Genomic DNA, 21,978 nt, shown 5'->3' on the forward strand with positions numbered 1-21,978 from the left:
AATTATTAAACAAACCAGTTGAAAGAGTAAACTCCATTAGGAGAGACTCTGCATTGAAATAGTGGATGTGGGTTCAGTTGTAACATTTTAGAGAAGTTTGAGAAGGTACATAGATGGGAGAGGTGTGAAGGGCTATGGTCCCAGTGCAGGTAGCTGGGACTACGCTGAAAACCAGGCCAGCATGCAGTAGATGGACCAAAATGCCTGATTCAATGTTGTAGTGCTTTATGACTCCAAAACATTCTCCAATGTCACAAATGGATGGTTAACAACAGAAATGGCCAAATTTGATACAGATAGGAAAATAGAGATTTTAATTCTCTTTCTTCCCTCCCTCGCCTGCCTAGTATTCACCCGTCATCCATTTATCACCCACCAGACATTGTCCCACTCATTTCCAAACCCCAAACCACACTTGCATACCTTTCTAAGCTAGCTCTCTCCCCTCTTCCAGTTCAGATGAAGGGTCTCAACCTGAAATATCTACTGTCTATTTCCTGCAGAAGAGGCTTTAAAATGTAGAGAACATGGGTGGCTAGGACAAATGTTTATTTCTTTATTTTATTGAGATACAGCACAGAACAGGCCCTTCCCGGCCCAATGAGCTGCATCACCCAGCAAACCACCTATTTAACCCCAGCCTAATCACAGGACAATTTGCAATGACCAATTAAACTACCAAGCAGTATGTCTTTGGAATGGGGGGGGGGGGGGGGCTAGGAACTGGAGCACCAGGCCCTCACAGGAAGGACATACTGTACACACTTTCTTACAAAAAGTATTGGATTTGAACTCCAAATTACAGCGTCACACTAACCATATTGCAGCTGGACAAGGTATTGATGAGGCTGTGCCTGGAGTGTCACCCAGTTATAGGAAAAAACATCATCAAACTGGAAAGAGTGCGAAGATTTTCAAGGATGTTGCCAGGGCAAGAGGGCCTACGTTTTAGGGAGAAGTTGACCAAGCTAGGTCTTTATTCCTTTGAATGAATAAGAATACAAAACAACTTTACAGAAGTGGTTAAAATGAGAGGCAAGGTGGAGCGTAACAGTCTTTCTCCCAGGGTAGGGAACTCCAAAGCTCAGAAGCATAGGTTTACAGTGAAAGAGGATAGAGTTAAAAGGATCTGAGGGGCAAATTACTTATGCAAAAGGTGGTGAATATATGGAACAAACTGCAGGAGAAAGTGGTTGTGGTCGATGCATTGGGAACAATTAAGAAGCACTTGGGTAGCTATGTGAAGTTCAAAGTACATTTATTATCAAAGTATGTACTGTATACACTATGCAACCTTGAGATTTATCTCCTTACAGGCAGCCACAAAACAAGACCCTCAAAAGAAAAAGATGCATAAAAAACTGAAGAACATCCACTGTGCAGAGAAAGAGAGAGAAATAAAAGAAATAATGCAAACAATAAATAAAGCGAATAGTATTTAGAACAAAAGTGAGTCTTCATACATGAAGCCAGGAGCAGGCCTATCACCTCAGCCCATAACAGAGTAAACGTCGCGGAGCCCGTTGGCTCACGGCCCCAGCTTCAGTGCAAAGTAAATGTCGTGGAGGGGAGCAGCTTGAGGGAACACGGGAAATTGCTGGGCACGGACTGGCCTGGATCCGTGCTGCATTGCCTTATAACTGCAAGTTGCTCCTCGTGTGAAGGTGGCTGACAGAATCCCAGGTAAATGATGATAAAAATGTGAGGGAGAATGAGGAAAGGGATGGGTGAGTTGGTGGGCTAAAAGCCTGATTCCATGTTGCACACCTCTCCACTCAGTGGCCATTTTATTAGGAACCTCCCGTAACAAATAAAGTGGCCACTGAATGTATGTCCGTGGTCTTCTGCTGCTGTAGCCCATCCACTTCAAAGTTCGATATGCTGTGTGTTCAGAGATGCTCTTCTGCACACCACTGTTGTAACGTGTGGTTATTTGAGTTACTGTCACCTTCCTGTCAGCTTGAACCAGCCTGGCCATTCTCCTCTGACCTCTCTCATTAACAAGGCATTTTCACCCGCAGAACTGCCGCTCTCTGGATTTTTTTTGTGTTTTCGCACCATTCTCTGTAAACTCTAAGACTGTTTAAAATGAAAATTTCAGTAGGTCAGCAGTTTCTAAAGTCTGGCACCAACAATCATTCCATGAGCAAAGTCACTCAGTTCACATTTATTCCCAATTCTGGTATTTGGTCTGAACAACAGTTGAACCTCTTGACTGTGTCGGCATGCTTTTATGCATCGAGTTGCTGCCACATGATTGGCTGATTAGATTTTACATTAATGAGCAGGTGTACCTAATAATGTGGCTACTGACTGAATGACTCTTTTTCCTTGCCTCTTGAGAAAGACACACAGCCCTCTGACAGACTTATAAAACTTTGCTTTCCATTATTGCTTTTCTATTTGACTACCTCAATATGGGTGGCGGGGTGGAGATGTGTCTCTATCAAAGGAGGTGTAAGACGCTTCTTCCCTCAGCTAGCACAGTTCACCTTTGGGCAAGGTGGAGCACCTGCATAACACCCCCACCCCCAGATCAGGATCACGTGAAGACAGGTGGTGGATGGTCATATGAGCGGCCGGTGCATATCACAAATCCTGGTTATGCAACCACTGACACAGGCAGACAATCTCTGAAGCGTATTGATAATGGTTGGGGTCACCAGTCTTGTTAAGTCACTGCCTAGAAGAAGGCAATGGCAAACCGCTTCTGTAGAAAAATTTGCCAAGAACAATCATAGTCTGGAAAGATCACAATTGTCCATATTGGATGATGTGGCACATATCCATCAAAGGAACCTCGGTGTGATCCTGTTTGGAATGAACTGTTTGGATAGTCTGGAAAACCAAATGATTATCAATGAACCTTGGTACATCACAATAAAAAACAAACGCACCAATTCCTTCCGATGGAAGCAGGAAGTCTCTCAAAACTATTCTATTATTTAGTAAGATCATGGCTATGTGCCAGGAACTTATAACTTGCATTACTGCCAGCTCACAATAATCACTCACACCGTGTTTGTGAAGTGCTTCTATATTCTGGTTTTGTAAATGATCTAGAGGATGGCCCGTGGTTCAGAGTGAGACCCTCTGCCTCAGCTGCGTTTGACCAATGTTGATAGGGATGGTGATGGAGTGTTTGGGGGAAGCAACCGAGTTGGAATGAGGAAGCATTTACATCAGCCTGTGAGAGTTGGGCCAGGGTGGGGAAGAGGGAGCTCCAGGACCAGCACAGTGGGTGTTGGCGTGAGGGATCAGCCTCTGGGGTGGTAATGAGGGATCTTCGGGACCAGCACATGTGATAGAGCGTCTAGATTAGCCTGGGGTGGGTGGGAGAGAGTATCATCAGCTCAGTGGGGGTCGGCGTGAGGGAACGCTGGGATCAGGTTGGGAGGGGAAAGTGAGGTATTACTGATCCGGGAGGGGTGTGGGAGGTGAGGGAGAGCCCGGCCCGATGTCGGGTCAAAGTGAGGGAGCGCCCGGGCCAGCCCGCGAGAAGGAAAGCGGGGGCGGGGTCTTCTCCTGTCAATCAGAAGAGTGGAGCGGAAGTCGAGTGACGTCACCCGCGCCCGGTCCCGTCTCTTTCCTCGTGTGGCGGCGATGGCGGCGCCTCCTAGCAACCCTAGCAACCCAGTAGTTTTCTTTGATATCACCATCGGCGGCCAGGTAGGGGGCCTGGGGCCGAGGAGTGGGGTGATGAGGCACTAAGGGACCCGGGGTCGGGGGATGAGGCCGGGGCTCACGGGGATGGGGCTGCGGTCAGGCATATTGGGGTGTTTGGAATGAGACCCGGAGCCGGGGACGGGGCTGATGGGGACCATGTCCGTGGCTCCTGGGAGTGGGTTAAGATTAGATATGTTTGTCTGCTGCCGCAAAACGACAGATTTCTTCACAGTGTTCACTCTGTGGAAGATCAAGCTGGACCAGGCCAACTTGCCATCAATCTACAGTCATGTCACCCAGGGACTTGGGATATATATTATATTCTTTATGGCTATGTTTTTTTCTGTAATCAAAACTATTTGTGCAGTGTGCTGTTGGTTATGTGTTTTCACCTTGGTCCCCAAGGAACACTGTTACATTCCTCTATTTTCTTGTATTGTTGAATGATATTTCAACTTGAACTTGACAGTGATATTAAACCTGATTTGGATTCATCACTAAGCCCGAAGCTGTTGGCAACATTAGGTGCGTGTCACAATATTTGGTAATAATTTGCTTTATGTGGTCTGTGTGATACATGCTTTGTGGGAGCACCGTGGTCCAGAGGAACATTGTTTTCATTTGGTTGTATATAAGTACGATCAAATGATAATAAACTTGAACATGTCAAGGACTAGGTATTATAACCTTTATCCATTTTATAACAGTCATAAATTGGGAGTATGATGCAACTTCTCCACTTTTCTGTATGAGATCGGCTTCAGCATCATGCAGAACATAACATCATTCCTATACTAACCCTTCCACCGCTGGTGAACTGTGGCTGTTGGATAATCCATGTGGTTACTCACTGAGGCTTATACCATACCACATTAGGCCATTCAGCCCATTAGTTTGCTATGCCATTCCACCCACTGTCTCCTTCCTTCTTCCGTAACTGTTGACGCCCTGACTAATCAAGAATCTATCAACCTCAGCTTTAAGTATATCCAAAAACTTGGTCTCAGCAGCCATCTGTGGCAATGAATTTCACAGATTCGCCGGCGTCTGGCTAAAGAAATTCCTCCTTATCTCTGTTCTAAATGGACATCCCTCTATTCTGAGGCTGTGCCCTCTGGTCCTGGATTCCAACACTATAGAAAATATCCTCTGCACATCTTCTCTATCAAGGCCTTTCAATATTCAACAGGCTTCAATGAGATCCACCCCCATCCTTCTAAACTCCAGCGAATACGGGCCCAGAGCTATTAAAAGCTCCTCATATGTTAACTCGTTGTAAAAGACATAAATTTGGGAGTATAATGCAAGTTCTTTACAGTTCTGTATGAGGGCATCTTCATATCATGCAGAGCATAAAATCATTGGCTATCAATGCTGAAAATGAACCTTGCATCGCTGGCACGGTGTGGCTGCTGTTGAACTAGCTGTGAACTGCAGTGTGGTCACTCAGCAAGTTGCCAGCCAAGCCTGGCAATTGTATCACAACAAAAGGCATGGAGAACAGTCGAGTAGGATCATCACCAACTGAAAATCAGAATCAAGTACATCGCGGAATTTGTTGTTTTGCGGCAGCAGTTCAGTGCAATACATAAAATATACTATAAATTATAAGAAATATATAAAAATTTAATAAGTAGTGCAAAAGAGCAAAAATAATAAGGTAGTGTTCATGGGTTCATGAACCATTCAGAAATCTGATGGTGGGGGGGAAAAAACTGTTCCTAAAACATTGAGTGTGTATCTTCAGGCTCCTGTTCCTCTCTACTGGTAGTAATAAGAAGAGGACAAGTCCTGGTTAGTGTGGTTCCTTAATGATGGATGCTACCTTCTTGAGGCATCGACTTTTAAAGATGTCCTTGGTGGGTAGTCTAGTGCCATGATGGAACTTTCGGACATGTCACACAGCACCCTGAGCTGTAAATATATCTCCATTTCTTCATCAAAACCCTGGAATCCCCAAACTAATAGAACTGTGGAATACTTTCACCTCGGTCAAGAGTGCCCTGACCACAGCATTCTCAAGGATTGCTAGTGATGCTCTAGTTTAAAGTTCAAGTTTAATTATCATTCAACCATATATGAACACCCATGTAAACATATATTCACACAAAAAATATAGTATAGGCCAAGTCCCTGAGTGAGCTCTCCTGTAAGTTGCTGGTGCATGGGTGTTATCGGCAAGAACAAGCAATTCTCAGTAGTCTGTAGATGAACCAATGCAAGCATACTTGCAATCTGCTTGTCATGCCACTGATCAAACACTGGAGGGTGGCACCAATGGGAGGGGCCAACACATATCCTCTCACCCCCACAACCCCCAAACCCAACATAGACACAACACTACACTGTCTCTGGCATCTCCTCTCCTGGACTGCTGCAACGGGCAAGCCCACAGCTTGAGGCCTATCTGTCTCGCCAATAAACAAGGGAAACGGGCTTGTAGCATTTAACATTATCAATGTTCAACAGCGTCGTGCAATTGCAAGAGAAATGTCCAAGACAATCACTCACTGAATTGAATGATCTTTATTGTCATTATACATAGGTACAATGAACTTATAGCAGGCAGCAACATGGTCTGCACCGTCAGCTCTTCTGCCGATGAGCAGATCACAGACGGGGTAGAGCTGCAGTACCTGAAGTTCTTTGTGTCCAGCATTGTCCAGTGATTATAAAAAAGACATTTCAAATCACCTTTGATTGGCCCCCCCAAAAGGTCACTGTGCCTGAATGCACCATCTTCTTACCAAAAGTCCCTCAATAGTCTTAATTGCCTCAAAATTCAGAAACGCTCCAGGATAAGCATGTATTTTCATCTTCATTTGATTTGGTAGCTAGTCTTACATCAGTATCAAGACGTACAAAAAAGCTGGATGAACTCAGCAGGTCGGGCAGCATCCGTTGAAAGAAGCAGTCAACGTTTCGGACTGAGACCCTTCGTCAGGGCTAAAGAAGGAGGGGGCAGGGGCCCTATAAAGAAGGTGGGGGAAGGGTGGAAAACCAATCAGAGGAAAGATCAAGGGGTGAGGGAGGGGATAGGCAGGAGAGGTGAAGAAGGAATCTAAGGGGAAAGCACTAGGGGACTAGGGGTAGTAGAAGAAGGCAGAGTCATGAGAGGTGATAGGCAGCTAGAAGAGGAGACAGAGTGAATGTGGGATGGGGGGAAGGGAGAGGGAGGGAATTACCGGAAGTTGGAGAATTCGATGTTCATACCAAGGGGCTGGAGACTACCCAGACGGTGTATGAGATGTTGTTCCTCCAACTGAAGTTTGGCCTCATTATGGCAGTAGAGGAGGCCATTTATGGACATATCCGAATGGGAATGTGAAGGAGAGTTGAAAGAGAGCAAAAAGTGAGAGCCAAACTACGGTTGGAGGAACCAGAGCACGCAGAGGAAAGCTGCACAGTCACGGGGAGAACGTACAAACTGCTTGTATTCAGCTGTGAGAATTGAATCCTAATTAAAGTGTTGTACTAACCACATAATGACGGTGTATCTGTCTGGTGCTATCGATGGGAGAAGCTGTAGTAGGTACACTTAATCCTGATAAGCACTGAAGGTTGTACTGGTTACTGTTGTTAAGTCTGTCACAGCTACAGGGGAACAGGCCACCGACAGTAGCTCACCGGAGTCCTCTGTCATGGTTCAGTCTTTGAGTGGTCCTGGCTGATGGAAGCTTGATTAGCCCATTCGCTTCCAGACTAGCGGCTCCCACCACACAACTTCATCTGTCTTTTCGGCAAAGTTCGTTCCTCTACCAGGGATGAAATCTTTGGAGTTTCTGTAGCTGTGCATTTTTTACAGGATTTTGTTGCTAGCCTCATGCCCTTTTGCAGTCGGGCTTAGGACTGTCCATGCCAGAGTTACAAAAGGGAAGGACTATAAAGATGGTGCATACACCAGTCCAAGTCTTTCAACTCAGCTGCCTTTTGGGAGCTTACTCATCAAACTACATTGATATCCAAATTGTCATTGATTTGGTCTGTATACACAGTATGCAAGGCAAGCTTTCAAAGTATCTTGGTACCTAAGACATAGGAACAGAATTAGGGCACTCAGCCCAACGAGTCTGCTCCAACATTGCATCATAGCTGATTTATTATCCCTCATTCTCTTGCCTTCTCCCTGACTAACCAATAAACTGTCAACCACCGCTTTAAATATTCTCAATGACTTGGCCTCCACAGCCGTCCATGGCAATGGATTTCCCTCTATTCTGAGGTTGTGCTGTCTGATCTTAGACTCCCCCACCATAGGAAGCATCCTCTCCACATTGACTCAAACTTGCCTTTCAGTATTCAATAGGTTTCGGTGAGATTCCCCCTCATTTTTCTAAACTCTAGCAAACATAAAAGCAATACCAATACAAGGGATGGTAGTAACACACACAAAATGCTGGAGGAACTCAGCAGGTCAGGTAGCATCTTTGGATAGGAATAAACAGTTGACATTTCAAGCTGAGACCCTTCATCTGGATTGGAAAGGAGGGGGGAAGAAGCTAGAATAGATGACGGGGGAGGGAGGAGCACAAGCTAGAACGTGATAGGTGAAGGTAGAGGAATGGTGAGAATTGGGAAATGGAGGACTGGAGATGGTGCAGAAGATATTCATTGGGATATTGCCTGGGATGGAGAGCTTCAGTAATGGCAAGAAATGAAATGTATGGTTTTTTATTTCAATAGTACAGCCTTGTGCTGGAGAGGGAATACAATAATGAGGGGTATAGATAAGATGCAGTAGATAGTTCAGATTAAATCTAAGGAATAGTTTTCACTCAGAATGTGGCTGTCGAGTGGATGATGGCAGAGTAGCTAAACGAGTACTTGAATTCCCAAGGCATAGAAAGCTGCAGACCAGGTCCTGACGAAGGTTCTCGGCCCGAAACGTCGACAGTGCTTCTCCTTATAGATGCTGCCTGGCCTGCTGTGTTCCACCAGCATTTTGTGTGTGTTGTTTGACCAGGTGCTGTAAGTGGTATTAGTGTAGATTTAGACATTATGGCGGCAAGTATATGGGTTGATACTGTTTCTGTGCAATGTCACTCTTATTCCAAGGACAATCAGATTAATGTTAATACAAGCATATTGCTTTTGTAAGAATTTCTATCAACTTACTCATGTTCTCTAATTGATTCATCCTGCCCTTCTAATTCTAATCTGCTTCTTATCCAATTATGCTAACAGCACATTTTGAAATTCTCCACTTTTCGATGTCTGAATACTAATAAACATAGAAAATAGGTGCAGGAGTAGGCCATTCAGCCCTTCGAGCCTGCACCGCCATTCAGTATAATCATGGCTGATCATCCAACTCAGAACCCTGTACCTGCTTTCTCTCCATACCCTCTGATCCCTTTAGCCACAAGGGCCATATCTAACTTCCTCTTATATATAGTCAATGAACCGGCCTCAACTGCTTCCTGTGGCAGAGAATTCCACAGATTCACCACTCTCTATGTGAAGAAGATTTTCCTCTTCTCGGTCCTAAAAGGCTTCCCCTTTATCCTTAAACTAGAAAGTTTAAAGTAGAAAACAAGTCAGTGAATATTAGGCAGCAGTCAATAGACAGCAGATGTGCTTTTGAAAATTCAACATTATAGGTGAGAGAATTAATGAGCAAGATCGTTAAATGCTTAATGAACACTGAGGGTTTCTAGAGCAGATCAAAATCTGTAATCGTGTAATAGATTTTCTATTGTACTGTATGTCTATAAAACTATCATAGATTTTAAAATTGGATTTTTTTCATTTTGTTATGTCCTTGTCTTAAAGTGGACCTCCTACACAATGGGAAGTTTATAGCAGGGGTGGGCAAACTTTTTGCCTCTGTGGGCCAGATTGCGTATTAATGAGCGGACAGTGGGCCAGATAAATGCCATAAAAAAACTTGAAATATGGGAATTATCCATTTATATACATCTAGTTATGTTTTGCCTCAAATTAATGAAAAACGCATGCTTGAAAATCATCTGTGCTTAAGGTTGCCTACCCCTGGTTTATAAAATAGCTGTCTTGTCTGAAATTGAATATATTTTAAAGCGGATGATTTACTTGGAGATGGGTACTGGTCTGGCTTATATTTCCACTTCTAAGTACACTATTAATCAGCTTCACATACATTTGTGTTCAGAAATTTCACTGTATTCATTAAGGTAGTTCATGCAGTAATTAGTGTCTGACAGAAGAATTATACGATAACTTTACAGTTGAATAGAATTAGCATTTAATTGCCCAAGTAAACGTGTTAAGTTCTTAATCATTTGAACGTACACAGAATAATTTCAGCTCCACTATTCGTTATTATTTTGAATCACTATAATTTTAATTGGAAGTATTTTACTTAAAGACCACTGTTATGAAAGTATGCATGTGGTTCAATTAAGTTGAGTTGGAAAAACAATAGCATGTTTCTTGATTTTATTGATTAGTCATTATTTCTTCCAAAGTAAATAATCCAGTCATGTTAGAAGAACTTCTTAGTGATTAGGATAATTGCTTCAGTAGAGATTGTCCCAATCCATTTACCAGAATGTGGGCCAACTCAGAACTAACCCAAAATGGAGAGGGGTTGCAGAGGTTAGTAATCTCATCCACCGTTAATACAAGTTACTGTGCTTTTCTAATTACCGGATTCTTGTAAACACTGCCTTGCAGCAATTCATAATCTCTGAACTTGTAGGAATGTTCTTAGATGAGCTCCTTTCAGATTGATGGTGAGAGAGGTACAAGAATAGGCACTTCTTTTGCTGGTTATTTACTATAGTCAGAATAGAATTGCCCTGATATCTAGACAGGGGTGATAGCTTAACATTTTCTAATGTTGTGATCTTGTTCTAGACACTAAACATTAAAATTTATGAATTATGTTGGTATTTTATAAGACTGTCAAACTTTCATGGAATCCTTCATACAAACATTTGAACAGTAATGATTTTAAGAATAGACCCTCATAAGTATTTCACTTTTGACATTTGAAAAGATCTCTAATTGTATTTTAATGTTTGGCTGTCAATGTGGGGAAGACTAACATAACATCCCCAGTAGCCTAACCTGATCCAACAACAAAGGTGCCACAGCCAAGAAAGCTCACCAGCACCCCGCTTCCTCAGAAGGCTGAAGAAATTTGACCTGCCCACTTCGACCTTCACCAATTTTGATCACTATTTCATTAGAAAACATCCTATCTGAATGTATCACAGCTTAACATGGGAGTGTTGCACTTGCTCACTTTTTTCTACATGAGATCAGATATTTCCCACAGCATTCCAAGCGTATTTTCACCAAAGCCCTACAATAAGACATCTTTACTCTTTTTCTCAAAACATGCTAATGCTTTATGTGTTTTTTGTTCTATATCCATAGATAAACTTCTAACTTTATATTTCTTTATATAATTATTTATTCTTGTTGTTTTTGTTGCATGTCGTACCAACACATCACCACAAATTCCTAATACCTGTTAATAAATGTGGTGAATAAAGTTGATCCTTGATCATCTCATAGAGCTGGGGTTCCCAACCTTTTTTATGTTATGGATCCCTACCATTAACCAAAGGGTTGGGAACCCCTGACTTAGAGTGAAGTTCAACATAGGGCTTACCTTCCTAACCAATTGTGCACCTGCATGTTTACTTTCAGCAACTCATATACAAAAGCATCCAGATCCTTTTGAGCATTCACATTTTCCAATCTAACGTTAGAGTAATACTCTGCCTCAATCTTCATATTAGTGTTTGCTTCAGCTGGCTGGTCATCCCAACGTCGTATCCTGAATTCTTTGACTTTTCAACTCTCTGCAGTTTGTTTTGTTATCCCACTGAAACCTCCTTGGTAATGATTGTAATGGTGTTGCAATCATAATTGGGATGCAGTCATAGAATGCACCAACACAGAAACAGGCCCTTCAGCCCATCTAGTCCATGCCTAGTCACATTGATCTGCATCTGGACCTCCATTCCCCTTCTACTTATCCAAATGTATCTTAAAAGTTGCAATTGAACTTGCATCCATCACTTCCACAAGCAGTTTGTTCCACTCTCTCACCATCCTCTGAGTACAGATGTTTCCTTTAAACATTTCAGCTTTGCATTTAACCTATGACTTTGAGTTCTTAGTCAAATGATCTCTTTGTTCTATAACAGGAAGTAGGTCGGATGAAGATAGAACTGTTTGCAGATGTTGTTCCCAGGGCAGCAGAGAACTTCAGGTAAGATGCAGTTAAATTAGCCACTTTATTTCACTTCCATATTCTATAAACTAATTCATTGTTATGTTGTTACTAATTCAATATTTTTTTTCTCCATTTTAGGCAGTTCTGTACTGGAGAATTCAGGTGAGTCCATGCTTTGGTTGCATGTGGAGTATTTGACCTTGATTTGGTGTTCTTAAGAGTTTTGAAAACTAGATGCAGTACAATGCAATTCTGTGCTCAGGTGAAGCTTACAGAGTAAGAAATTTCATTGCAACCTGCAGTATATGACAAAAAATTTAATCTGAGTTTGGTTCACAAACCAGTTATTCAGTTTACCCAGTTCTTTTGGTTCTAAGGAATGTAATAGAACACAACTTAATGTATTGACTATGAAAGTAAGAATGAGAAGGCATTGTAGTTTATTTTTGTAATTTTCTTATCAAGAATAAAGTTTTATTTGAAATATATAAAAAATATATTCACAGTAATGAAAAGATTTTCATTACCTGATGAAGGCCTCGGCCCAAAATATCGGCTGTTTATTCCCCTCCATTGATGCTGCCTGCCCTGTTGAGTTCCTCCAGTATTTTGTCTGTGTTGCTCTGGATTTCCAGCACCTGCGGAATCTCTTGTGTTTTTGATCAGTTGATGAGCTGGCACTTTTACCTTGAAATCAATGATGCAAAATTGCCAGATCATATTTCCTCGAATGGACTAATAACTCAATGGCTACATATGTACGTATTATTTTGCTTTCTTTCCTGAAATTGCTCATTGTCTGTCCTTGGGTGAACCAAATTGTTGAGCTTTATTCTGTTCTGCATTGATGATGTAGAGGTTTTTGCAGGGAGGAGTTGTTCAGTGGTCAAAGACCTGCTGGTTGATGTTGATGTTCTACTTTCACCATCTCCTAATCCCCAACCGAGGCTGCAGGGCTAAAATCAAAATGACGGATTACCAAACTTCACACAGTGCAGAACACTATGTACAGTATAAGAAGAGTTGCGTCACTCAAGTCAAGTATGATCTCCTAAGGGGTTATCTTGGTGGGTCCTCAGCTGATCGTAGAGGCCAATCTGGGATCCACATGTTCTGGTGCAGTGTGGGAAAGAGTAAGTGGTGGCTGTGGTTAGTGGTCAGGTCTTTTGGTTGTTCAGTCTCTCCTTTGCAGTTGCTGCTTGCACTCTGGCATAGTGGAGGTTGCTCTCAAACAGATTTCCTCCAGGAGTATCGATTGAGTGCAATGTCTTCCCAGTTTTTCTCTTTCCATTGTTGAAATTCTTCAGGCTGATATTGATGTTATCTTTGAAGAGTTTCCTTTGCCCACTAGGGGCTCACTGACCGCCCTTCAGCTTGGAGCACGGAATCTGTTTGGGGAGACGTAAGTGAGGCATCCAAATAACGTGACCTATCCATCGGAGTTGGAGTGATTTATCATGATGGAGATGCAGTTCGTTGACCTCCCCCAGTACACTGGTGTGTCTGTTCTTTCAGCTGATCCTCAAAATCTTTCATAAGACTCTTTGGTGTTAATTGTTTCAGAGCTTTTATGTGCCAACTGTAGGTGATCCATGAATCAGCTCCATACAGACCAGAGGATCTATCTGTCACCACAGCAATGAAGTCACCACTTCAGTCTTATTCTACCTGCCTTCTTAACTACTGACCTCATGCAGATTAGCACAAAATAATCAAGAAATGCCATTGCAACTGGTTAAATAATGGGATCTTTTATAAACCGTGCATCTGCGAATCAGCTGGGGTAGTTGAAGGCCCAATGTCTGCGTCCGAATCAGAGTCTGCTGGAAGCCAAAGAATACAGACTATCTTGGGGTTGCATATGTGGGTGGGAGGAAAGGGGCTTGTTTTACTGTTGCTTATTACTTGTTGTGTTCTGTGTTTTGCTGAACGTAGTGGGCATGTTATGTTGGCGCTGGAATGTGTGGTGACACTTGACACTTCTGTAACTTCCTGTTACAGAACAAAGATCATTTAACTAAGAACTGGAAGTCATAGGTTAGTGCGGAAGATACACTTCTCTGTATGTTTTGATGCCATCAGCATCATCATTTTGTGCCGTATGGTATGACATAGACAAGCATGGTCTTCAATCCTTGACCATAATTATTCTTGTCAAATTTTTCTACAGAAGTGGTTTGCCATTTCCCTCTGGGCAGTGTCTTTACAAGACAGGTGACCTCACCCATCAATACTCCTCAGAGACTGTCTGCCTGGCGTCAGTGGTCACATAACCAGGACTTGTGATATGTACTAGCTGCTCATACGACCATCCACCACCTGCTCCCTTGGTTTCATGTGACCCTGATTTGGGGTGGAGGGGGGTTCTAAACAGGTGCTACACCTTGCCCAAAGGTGACCTGCAGGCTAGTTTAGGGAAGGAACACGTCATACTTCCATTGGTAGACACATATCTCCACCCCGACACCCCTATGTTTTGATGTACGTGTGATAAATGAATCTTGAACCTGTTGCTGAAAGGAACATGACTAAACACCAACAACTTTTCTTAAAAATGGTTTGGCTGCCTGTGCCTTATCTATTCAGTGCAATTATTTCATAGCCTTTTGCCAGCCTCTAATGATTTTGGAATGGAGTTACTTTAAGTTGGAAGTGCAAACTTAAAAGATTAACACCATGTTAGTTTCAAGAACCTGGGACTTACTGACTCTGTGATTTCTGTTTTGTTCCATCAGGAAGGACGGGGTTCCTGTAGGTTACAAAGGAAGTACATTTCACAGGTATGATATTGCATTTTAATTTATGGCACTGGATTCTGTATTGGCGTTGTTTCATGACTAGAGATCAGAATCAATCACCATTCCATTAGAACCTGCATCCCTTCCAAGGAAAATTGCGTAAATACTGCAAGACACAACCCCGCCCCCCCCCCCCCCCCCCCAGCAAACTCGTTTTCAAACAACTCCCTTTTGAAAAGCCCTAAAGCGCTATCAACGAACCGTGCCACCCAGCAACCCACCTATTTAACCCTGCCCTAATCATAGGGCATTTTCCAATCACCAATTAACCTTCTTACCATGATGTCCTTGGAATGTGGGAGGAAACTCACATGTCAGGAAAGAGAGCTTACAAACTCCTTACAGATGGCGTGGGAATTGAACTCCAAACTCTTGACACCACACAAACTGCTACCCTACAAGTACTGTTTCTTCCCTCAGACATGTAATCTAATCAGCCATTCTAGTTAACCACCCCAGCCCCTCTCTCTGTTACCTCCAGTACACTGGACTGTAAACACTTTAAACCACTTTTGATAAAGCTGTTTACATTGCAAGTACATGCTGGTATTTATGTATTGATACATATTTTATTCCATATCTATACTTAATCTCTGTTTCTTTTTTATATAATTCTGTATTCTGCATCATTTTTGAATATTGTTTAATGTTGCATGTCGCAGCAACTAGATGAGTTAGTAGGTTAATTGGTCAGTTATTTATTGCAATTTTAGTTAATATTGTGTATTACCATGTACTAATGCCGCAAAACAACAAATCTCATGACCTCTACCGGTGATATTAAACCTGATTCTGATTTGGCATTTGTCCGTCAATCTGAAACTGTGGCAACAGTCTACTGGATAAGTCAACCTCCACAACCATCTGTGACAATGAATTTCACATTGAACCACATGAAACCCTTAATCAGGGCTTTTGACCAGAAGCATCAGCAATACTTCTCTCCTCCCCACATCGCCCACCACCCCCAGTGCTGAATACCTCCAGCAAATTCTTGCTTCAGGCTCCAGCATCTACAATCTCCTGTGTCTGCTTTGAGTCTGTGCTCCTCAAGCTTTTCACTAATAGCATCACTCTTTACCTTTTTAATCCCTTTTTGCCTTTTAATAAAATGCAAAAGAAATCTCTGCATTTTATTTGTTCCAAGCAGAGCACTACCGGCTTCTCCAGTCTAACTTGCAGCTGAAATTCCTTCAATCTGAAGCGTTTGCTCTAGGATTTTTCCACAGGCTCACCATGATTTTTTTCTGTTAAATAATTCATGAGGAATAAAGGCACAGCTGTATATACTTTATCAGTTTACCTTTGCAGTGATTCTGATCTGCAAAAAATAAAGTCAGTGTATGTTCAGTTTTATTCAGCTTGTTGGACATTCTTACTTGGGTGCCTGGTGTGTCAGCATCACCATGTTAATCCTGCAGCTGAACTCAATGTATTTAACCAGTTTATTGAGCTGGCATGTACGGCTGGCAACAAGAGGTGGTAGAAGTTGCATAGCATCAGTTTGATTCCTTGGTTGTCAGGACTCTTGTTCATCCATTTCTAACAAAATACTGGCGACATGGTAGCATAGTTGTTAGCATTACACGATTACAGCGCCATCCATAAAGTCAGTTCTCAACTCCTGCTGCTGTCAGTAAGGAGCTTGACTGCATGGGTTTCCTCTGGGTGACTGTCAGGAGAAGGAATGGGACGGTGAATGGGCAGTTAGTGCAGAGCACCCCCGTGGTTATTCCGCTCAATAATAATATACCGTTTTAGGTACTGTTATGGGGGAATGACCTCCCAGGGAAATGCCACGGAGACCAGGTTACTGGCACTGAGCATGATTCTGTGGTGTAGAAAGGAATTAGGGAGAAGATGGGAGTGGTAGCGATAGGGGACTCTGTAGTCAGAGGAACAGACAGGAGATTCTTTGGGTGTGAATGGGGCACCTAGATGATATGTTGCCTCCCAGTTGCTAGGGTCAGGGGCATCTCAGATCACATCACAGTAGTTTGGAGAGATGGGGGGAGCCACCGAATGTCTTCGTACATATTGGTACTAATGGCATAGGAAGGAAATGCAAAGAGGTCCTGAAGAGAGAATTTAGAAAGTTAGGCAGAAAACTGAGAACCAGGACCTCCAGTGTAGTAATTCCTGGATTGCTACCTGTGCCATGTGCCAGTGGGGGTAGAAACAAGATGATTTAGCTGATAAATGTGGGGACAGGACTTCAGGTTCTTGGGTCATTGGTATCTCTTAGTGGCTAAGGGATGGTTGTAGTTGGGAGCTGAATGTTCAAAGTTACTGGTTGGATAGGAAGGTGGGTCGGGGAGCTTGGCTCTGCTGGGAAAGGGTAGCATCAAATCATTAGAAAGGTGTGACATAGGATCGGAAAATGTTGAATCCTTGCAGGTTGAGTTAAGAAACTGCAAGGGTAAAAGGACCCTGATGGCAGTTATATACAGGTCTCCAAACAGTAGCTGGGATATGGACTGCAGAATACAACAGAAAATAGAAAAAGTGTGTTAAAGGGACAATATTATGATCGTCATAGGAGATTTTAACTTGCAAGTAGATTGGGAAAACCAGGATGGTAATGGATCTCAAGAGAGAGAAGTTGTTGAATGCCTACGAGATGGCTTTTTAGAGCAGCTTGTTGTCGAGCCTGCTAGAGGGATCAGCTACACTGGATAGAGTGTTATGTAATGAACGAGGCAATTAGGGAGCTTAAGGTAAAGAAATCCTTCGGAGGCATAGATCACTATATGACTGAGTTCAACTTAAAATTTGATAGGGAGAAAGTAAAGTCTGACGTAGCAGGAAGGAAATCACAGTGGTATGAAAGAGGAGTTGGCTAAAGTAAATTGAAAAGAGATGCTGGCAGGGATAACAGCAGAGTAGCAATGGCTTGAGTTTCTGGGAAAAATGACAAAGGTGCACGATAGATATATTCCAAAATCAATGAAATACTCAAATAGCAAAATAGTACAATGTGGCTGACAAGGGAAGTCAAAGCTAATGTAAAAGCAAGTGAGAGGGCATGCAACTAAGCAAACATTAGAGGGAAGATAGAATATTAAGCTTTTTAAAAACCTGCAGAAAGCAACTAAAAGAATCATTAAGAGAGAAAAGATGAAATATGAAAGCAAGCTAGCAAACAACATCAAGGTAGATATAAAAAGTTTTATCAGTGTATAAAAATGAAAGAAATGAGAGTGGATATAGGACTGCTAGAAAATGATGGGGGTCAAGAAGATGGCAGATGAACTAAATGAGTATTTTGCATCAGTCTTCGCTGAGGAAGACTCTTAACAACGTGCCAGGTGTTGAAGGGTGTGAGGGAAGAGAAGTGAGTGCAGTTACTATTACAAGGGAGAAGGTGTTCAAAAAGCTGAAAGACCTAAAGGCACATATGTCACCCGGACCAGATAACGGCAGCCAATTGTTCTGAAAGAGGTAGCAGTAGAGGTTGTGGAGGCATTAGTACCGGTAATGATCTTTCAAGAATCATTAGTCTCTGGCATGGTTCCAGAGAACTGGAAAATTGCAGATGTGACTCTACTCTTTAAGAAGAAAGGAGGGAGGCAGCGGAGAGGAAATTATAGACCAGTTAGCCTGACCTCAGTGGCTGGGAAAATCTGGAGTCCATTGTTAAGGATGAGGTTATGGAACTACTTGGTAACACAGGAGAAGATAGGACAAAGTTAGCATGGTTTCCCAAGGGAAAATCTTGCCTGAAGGAACTGTTGGAATTCTTTGAGGAGATTACAAGTAGGATAGATAAAGGGGATGCAGTGGATGTTGTATATTTGGATTTTCAGAAGGCCTTTGACAAGATGCCATACATGAGGCTACTTACCAGGTTAAGAGCCCATGGTATTACAGGGAAGTTACTGGTATGGTTAGAGCTTTGGCTGATTGGTAGGAGGCAGTGAGTGGGAATAAAAGGATCCTTTTCTGGTTGGCTGCAGGTGACTAATGGTCTGCTGGGGTCGGTGTTGGGACCACTTCTTTTTATGCAGTATATCTATGATTTAGATGATGGAATTGATGGCTTTGTTGCCAAGTTTGCAGATGATATGAAGATTGGTTGAAGGGCAGGTAGTGTTGAGGAAACAGGAAGGCTACAGAAGGGCTTAGATTGGGAGAATGGGCAAGAAAGTGGCAAATGAAGTACAATGTTGGAAAATGCATGGATATGCACTTTGGTAGAAGAAATAAATGTGCAGACTAGTTTCTAAATAGGGTGAAAAATCTAAAATCTGTGATGCAAAGGGTCTTAGGAGTCCTTGTGCAGAACACCCTAAAGGTTAACTTGCAGGTTGCGTCAGTGGTGAGGTCTAGAATACAAGAGCAGGAATGTGATGCTGAGGCTTTATGAGGCACTGGTGAGCTCTCACCTTCAGTAATATGGTTCATTATCTAAGAAAAGATGGGCTAGCATTGGAGAGGATTCAGAGGATGTTCACAAGGATGATTCTGGGAATGGAAGGGCTATCATATGAGGAGCGGTTGGCTCTGGGCCTATACTCATTGAAATTTAGAAGGATGAGGGGATCTCATTAAAACCTTTCAAATGTTGAAAGGGCTAGTCAGCACATCCTTAGGTTGTGTTGGTTGTTAACGCAAACCTATGTTATGTACATGTGATAAATAAATTTAAATCTGAATTTACATTACCTTTGTTCAGTTTTAAATCCTGTTCTCCAATAATTCCACATGAAACATTCTGAGGACAGGTACTAACTCACTAGCTGAGTAATTCTAGTAGTTTTACAATCTTTTAATTTTGCATCATGCTCATTAGAATTTTGACTACATTTATGAGTATTTCTAATAGGACATGTAACTGAACAGGAGTGCTTCTAACAAGTCATGTTTCTGCAGTGCCATTGAACTGTGCTCTTCATTCAATTCTTTCAGAGTCATCAAGGATTTTATGATACAAGGAGGGGACTTTGTAAACGTGAGTAATTCACTTCAGCAACAGCATACTTTATATATTGTGCTTCAGATATTACACTTAATTGCCTGGTCACATCGAGGGTCGGGCTGGACTTGTCATTGTATCGCTTGAAAATTTTTCTTTGTTGCCCCAAAATGCAGTTAGTAAATCAGCTGAAATGAGGACTTGGTCCTGGTCTGTAAAATCCAATTCTAAAGCAGCAGTTAACAGTATAAGGCGAGGAAATGTGTTTTCTGTTAGGAACCCCACCGTCTAGGTCATGCTCTCTTTTCACTGCTACCATTGGGTGGCAGGAACTTTAGGTCCCTAACAACCAGGTTGAGGAACAGTTATTATCCCTCAATCATCAGCTCTTGAGCCAGTATGAATAACCTCACTCACCTGAACTCCGAACTGATTCTACAATCCACAGACTCACTTTCAAGGACTTTACAACTCATGTTCTCAGTATTACAGTGCCTTGAAAAAGTACTCACGCAACTATTTTATTGTCCCATTTTCTAAATTTAAAATATATTGAAGTAGGATTTTTTTGAGCTAATCTACAAAACATTGGCATCATGTCAAATTTTAAAAATCCAAAACTTGTCAATGTTTTACTAAAAGTTAAAAACAAAACTTGTGAGGCTGAAAAAGTATTCATCTCCTTTGTAATTACTATGCTAACTTTCCTCAGCAGCAATATTTACCTTATCTACTCACCCAGTTTGTTCATTTGGAGAAGTGGTGGATCACCTGTTTTCAATGAATTTATAAGAATAAATATCCCCTCTCTCTGTAAGGTCTAATAGTATGGTGGATTTTCAACAGACTAAACCAAAATGAAGACAAAAGAGCATTCAAGACAAGTCAATGAAATGATAATAGAGAAGCACAAATCTAGGGATAGGTATAAGAGTATCTCAAAAGCACTGAACGTCCCTTAGAGCTCAGTACAGTCCATCGTGAAAACCCACAATGCCTAGGTCAGGCTGCCCTTCTAAGCTTAGTCGCCAGTGAAGAATGGCGCTTGTAAGAGTGGCTACAGTGATGCCAACAATCACTGAGTGAACTGCAGAAGTCAGTGGCTGCAATTGGAGATGAGGTTCCCAAAAAGAGTATTTATGGAAGAGTGACAAGGAAGAAGCCCTGGCTATGAAAAAGGAGCATATCATTGCTCGTAAAAATTTTTCAAAGTGTCACATAGAAGATACTGTAAAGATGTGGAAAGTCTTGTGGTCGGTTGAGACTAAAGTGGAACATTTTAGCCTCAACACTAAGCAGAACATGTGGCGTAAATCTAACATTGTGCGTCAGCCAGGTAACATAATCCCTACTGTAAAGTGTGGTGGAGGTAGTATCATGCTGTGGGGATGTTTTTCAAAAGCAGGGACTGGAAATCTAGTCAGGATTGATGGGAAGATGAATGCTAGCCTCTGCCAGAGAAACTTAAACTGTGGAGGAAGTTCATCTTTCAACAGGACAATGAACCAAAGCATGCTGCCAGAGAAACCATGGAATGGCTTCAAATGATCTCCTTGAGTAGCCCACTCAGAGACTTGACCTTAACCCAAACAAACTTCTCTGGCAAGTCCTCAAAATCACTGTCCACCACTGCTCCCCAACTAACCTGGCACAGCTTGAGCAATCTTGTAAAGAGGAGTGGGCAAATCTTGCACTATCGTATAATAGCTGTGAGAGGTGGTTAAAGTAAGTACTGAGCAAAGGGGGATGAATATTTTTGAACTGCTGGCATGTCCATTTTTGAATTTTTAGTGCTTCATGCTTTACAATTTTCCCTGTTTTTCTGTGAGCTCTACTGTGAAAAAAGAACATGTGATTCACAGATAAAAATTCTCTGTTAAATTGATCAAAATTTCTGGCTATAATCAGAATCAGGTTTAATATCACCAGCATATGTTGTAAAGTTTGTTGTTATGTGGCAGCAGTCCATTGCGATGCATAATAAAAACTGTAAATTACGGTAAGAAGTTTGTGTGTGTGTGTGTATAAATAAAAGTTAAATTAAATAACTAGTGTAACAAAGGGTTGTGGGCTGAAAACTTTTCCAAGGCACTGTCTTTATTATTGCTGTTATTTTTTTTTAGTATTTGCGCATTGGTTGTCAGTCTTTATTTGTATGTATTTTCTCATTGTTTCTATTGTACTTCTTTGTTCTACTGTAAATGTCTGCAAGAAAGTGAGTCTCAGTAATACATTGCGATGTATACAGTACGTACTTTGATAACAAATTTACTTCGAACTTTAATCAAAATCCTTGCCATGTGGTAATGAAGGAAAGCACATATGAAAGGCTGTTCTCCTCAAAATATTATACTTGAGGTGAACGATGGCTTAAAACTAACCTGGTAACCCCTCTGTAGCAGCAGTGCCCTAACAAAGTGCATTAAAGA

At 42.0% G+C, this 21,978-nt stretch overlaps 1 protein-coding gene across 1 annotated transcript in view; it reads left to right on the forward strand.

Annotated features, from left to right (window-relative positions):
• Positions 1–3,529: 3,529 nt before the first annotated feature.
• ppih (peptidylprolyl isomerase H (cyclophilin H)) overlaps positions 3,530–21,978 on the forward strand; it is a 32,608-nt gene continuing 14,159 nt past the window's right edge. Inside the window, exons 1-5 of the mRNA XM_073032349.1 lie at positions 3,530–3,669; positions 11,808–11,872; positions 11,975–11,998; positions 14,572–14,616; positions 19,543–19,585. Of these exons, the coding sequence (XP_072888450.1) occupies positions 3,604–3,669; positions 11,808–11,872; positions 11,975–11,998; positions 14,572–14,616; positions 19,543–19,585 (243 nt within the window). The 5' untranslated portion in view covers positions 3,530–3,603. The remainder of the gene's footprint in view (positions 3,670–11,807; positions 11,873–11,974; positions 11,999–14,571; positions 14,617–19,542; positions 19,586–21,978) is intronic.

Source organism: Hemitrygon akajei, chromosome 29, assembly GCF_048418815.1.
Source record: "Hemitrygon akajei chromosome 29, sHemAka1.3, whole genome shotgun sequence".
NCBI classification, from domain to species: domain Eukaryota; kingdom Metazoa; phylum Chordata; class Chondrichthyes; order Myliobatiformes; family Dasyatidae; genus Hemitrygon; species Hemitrygon akajei.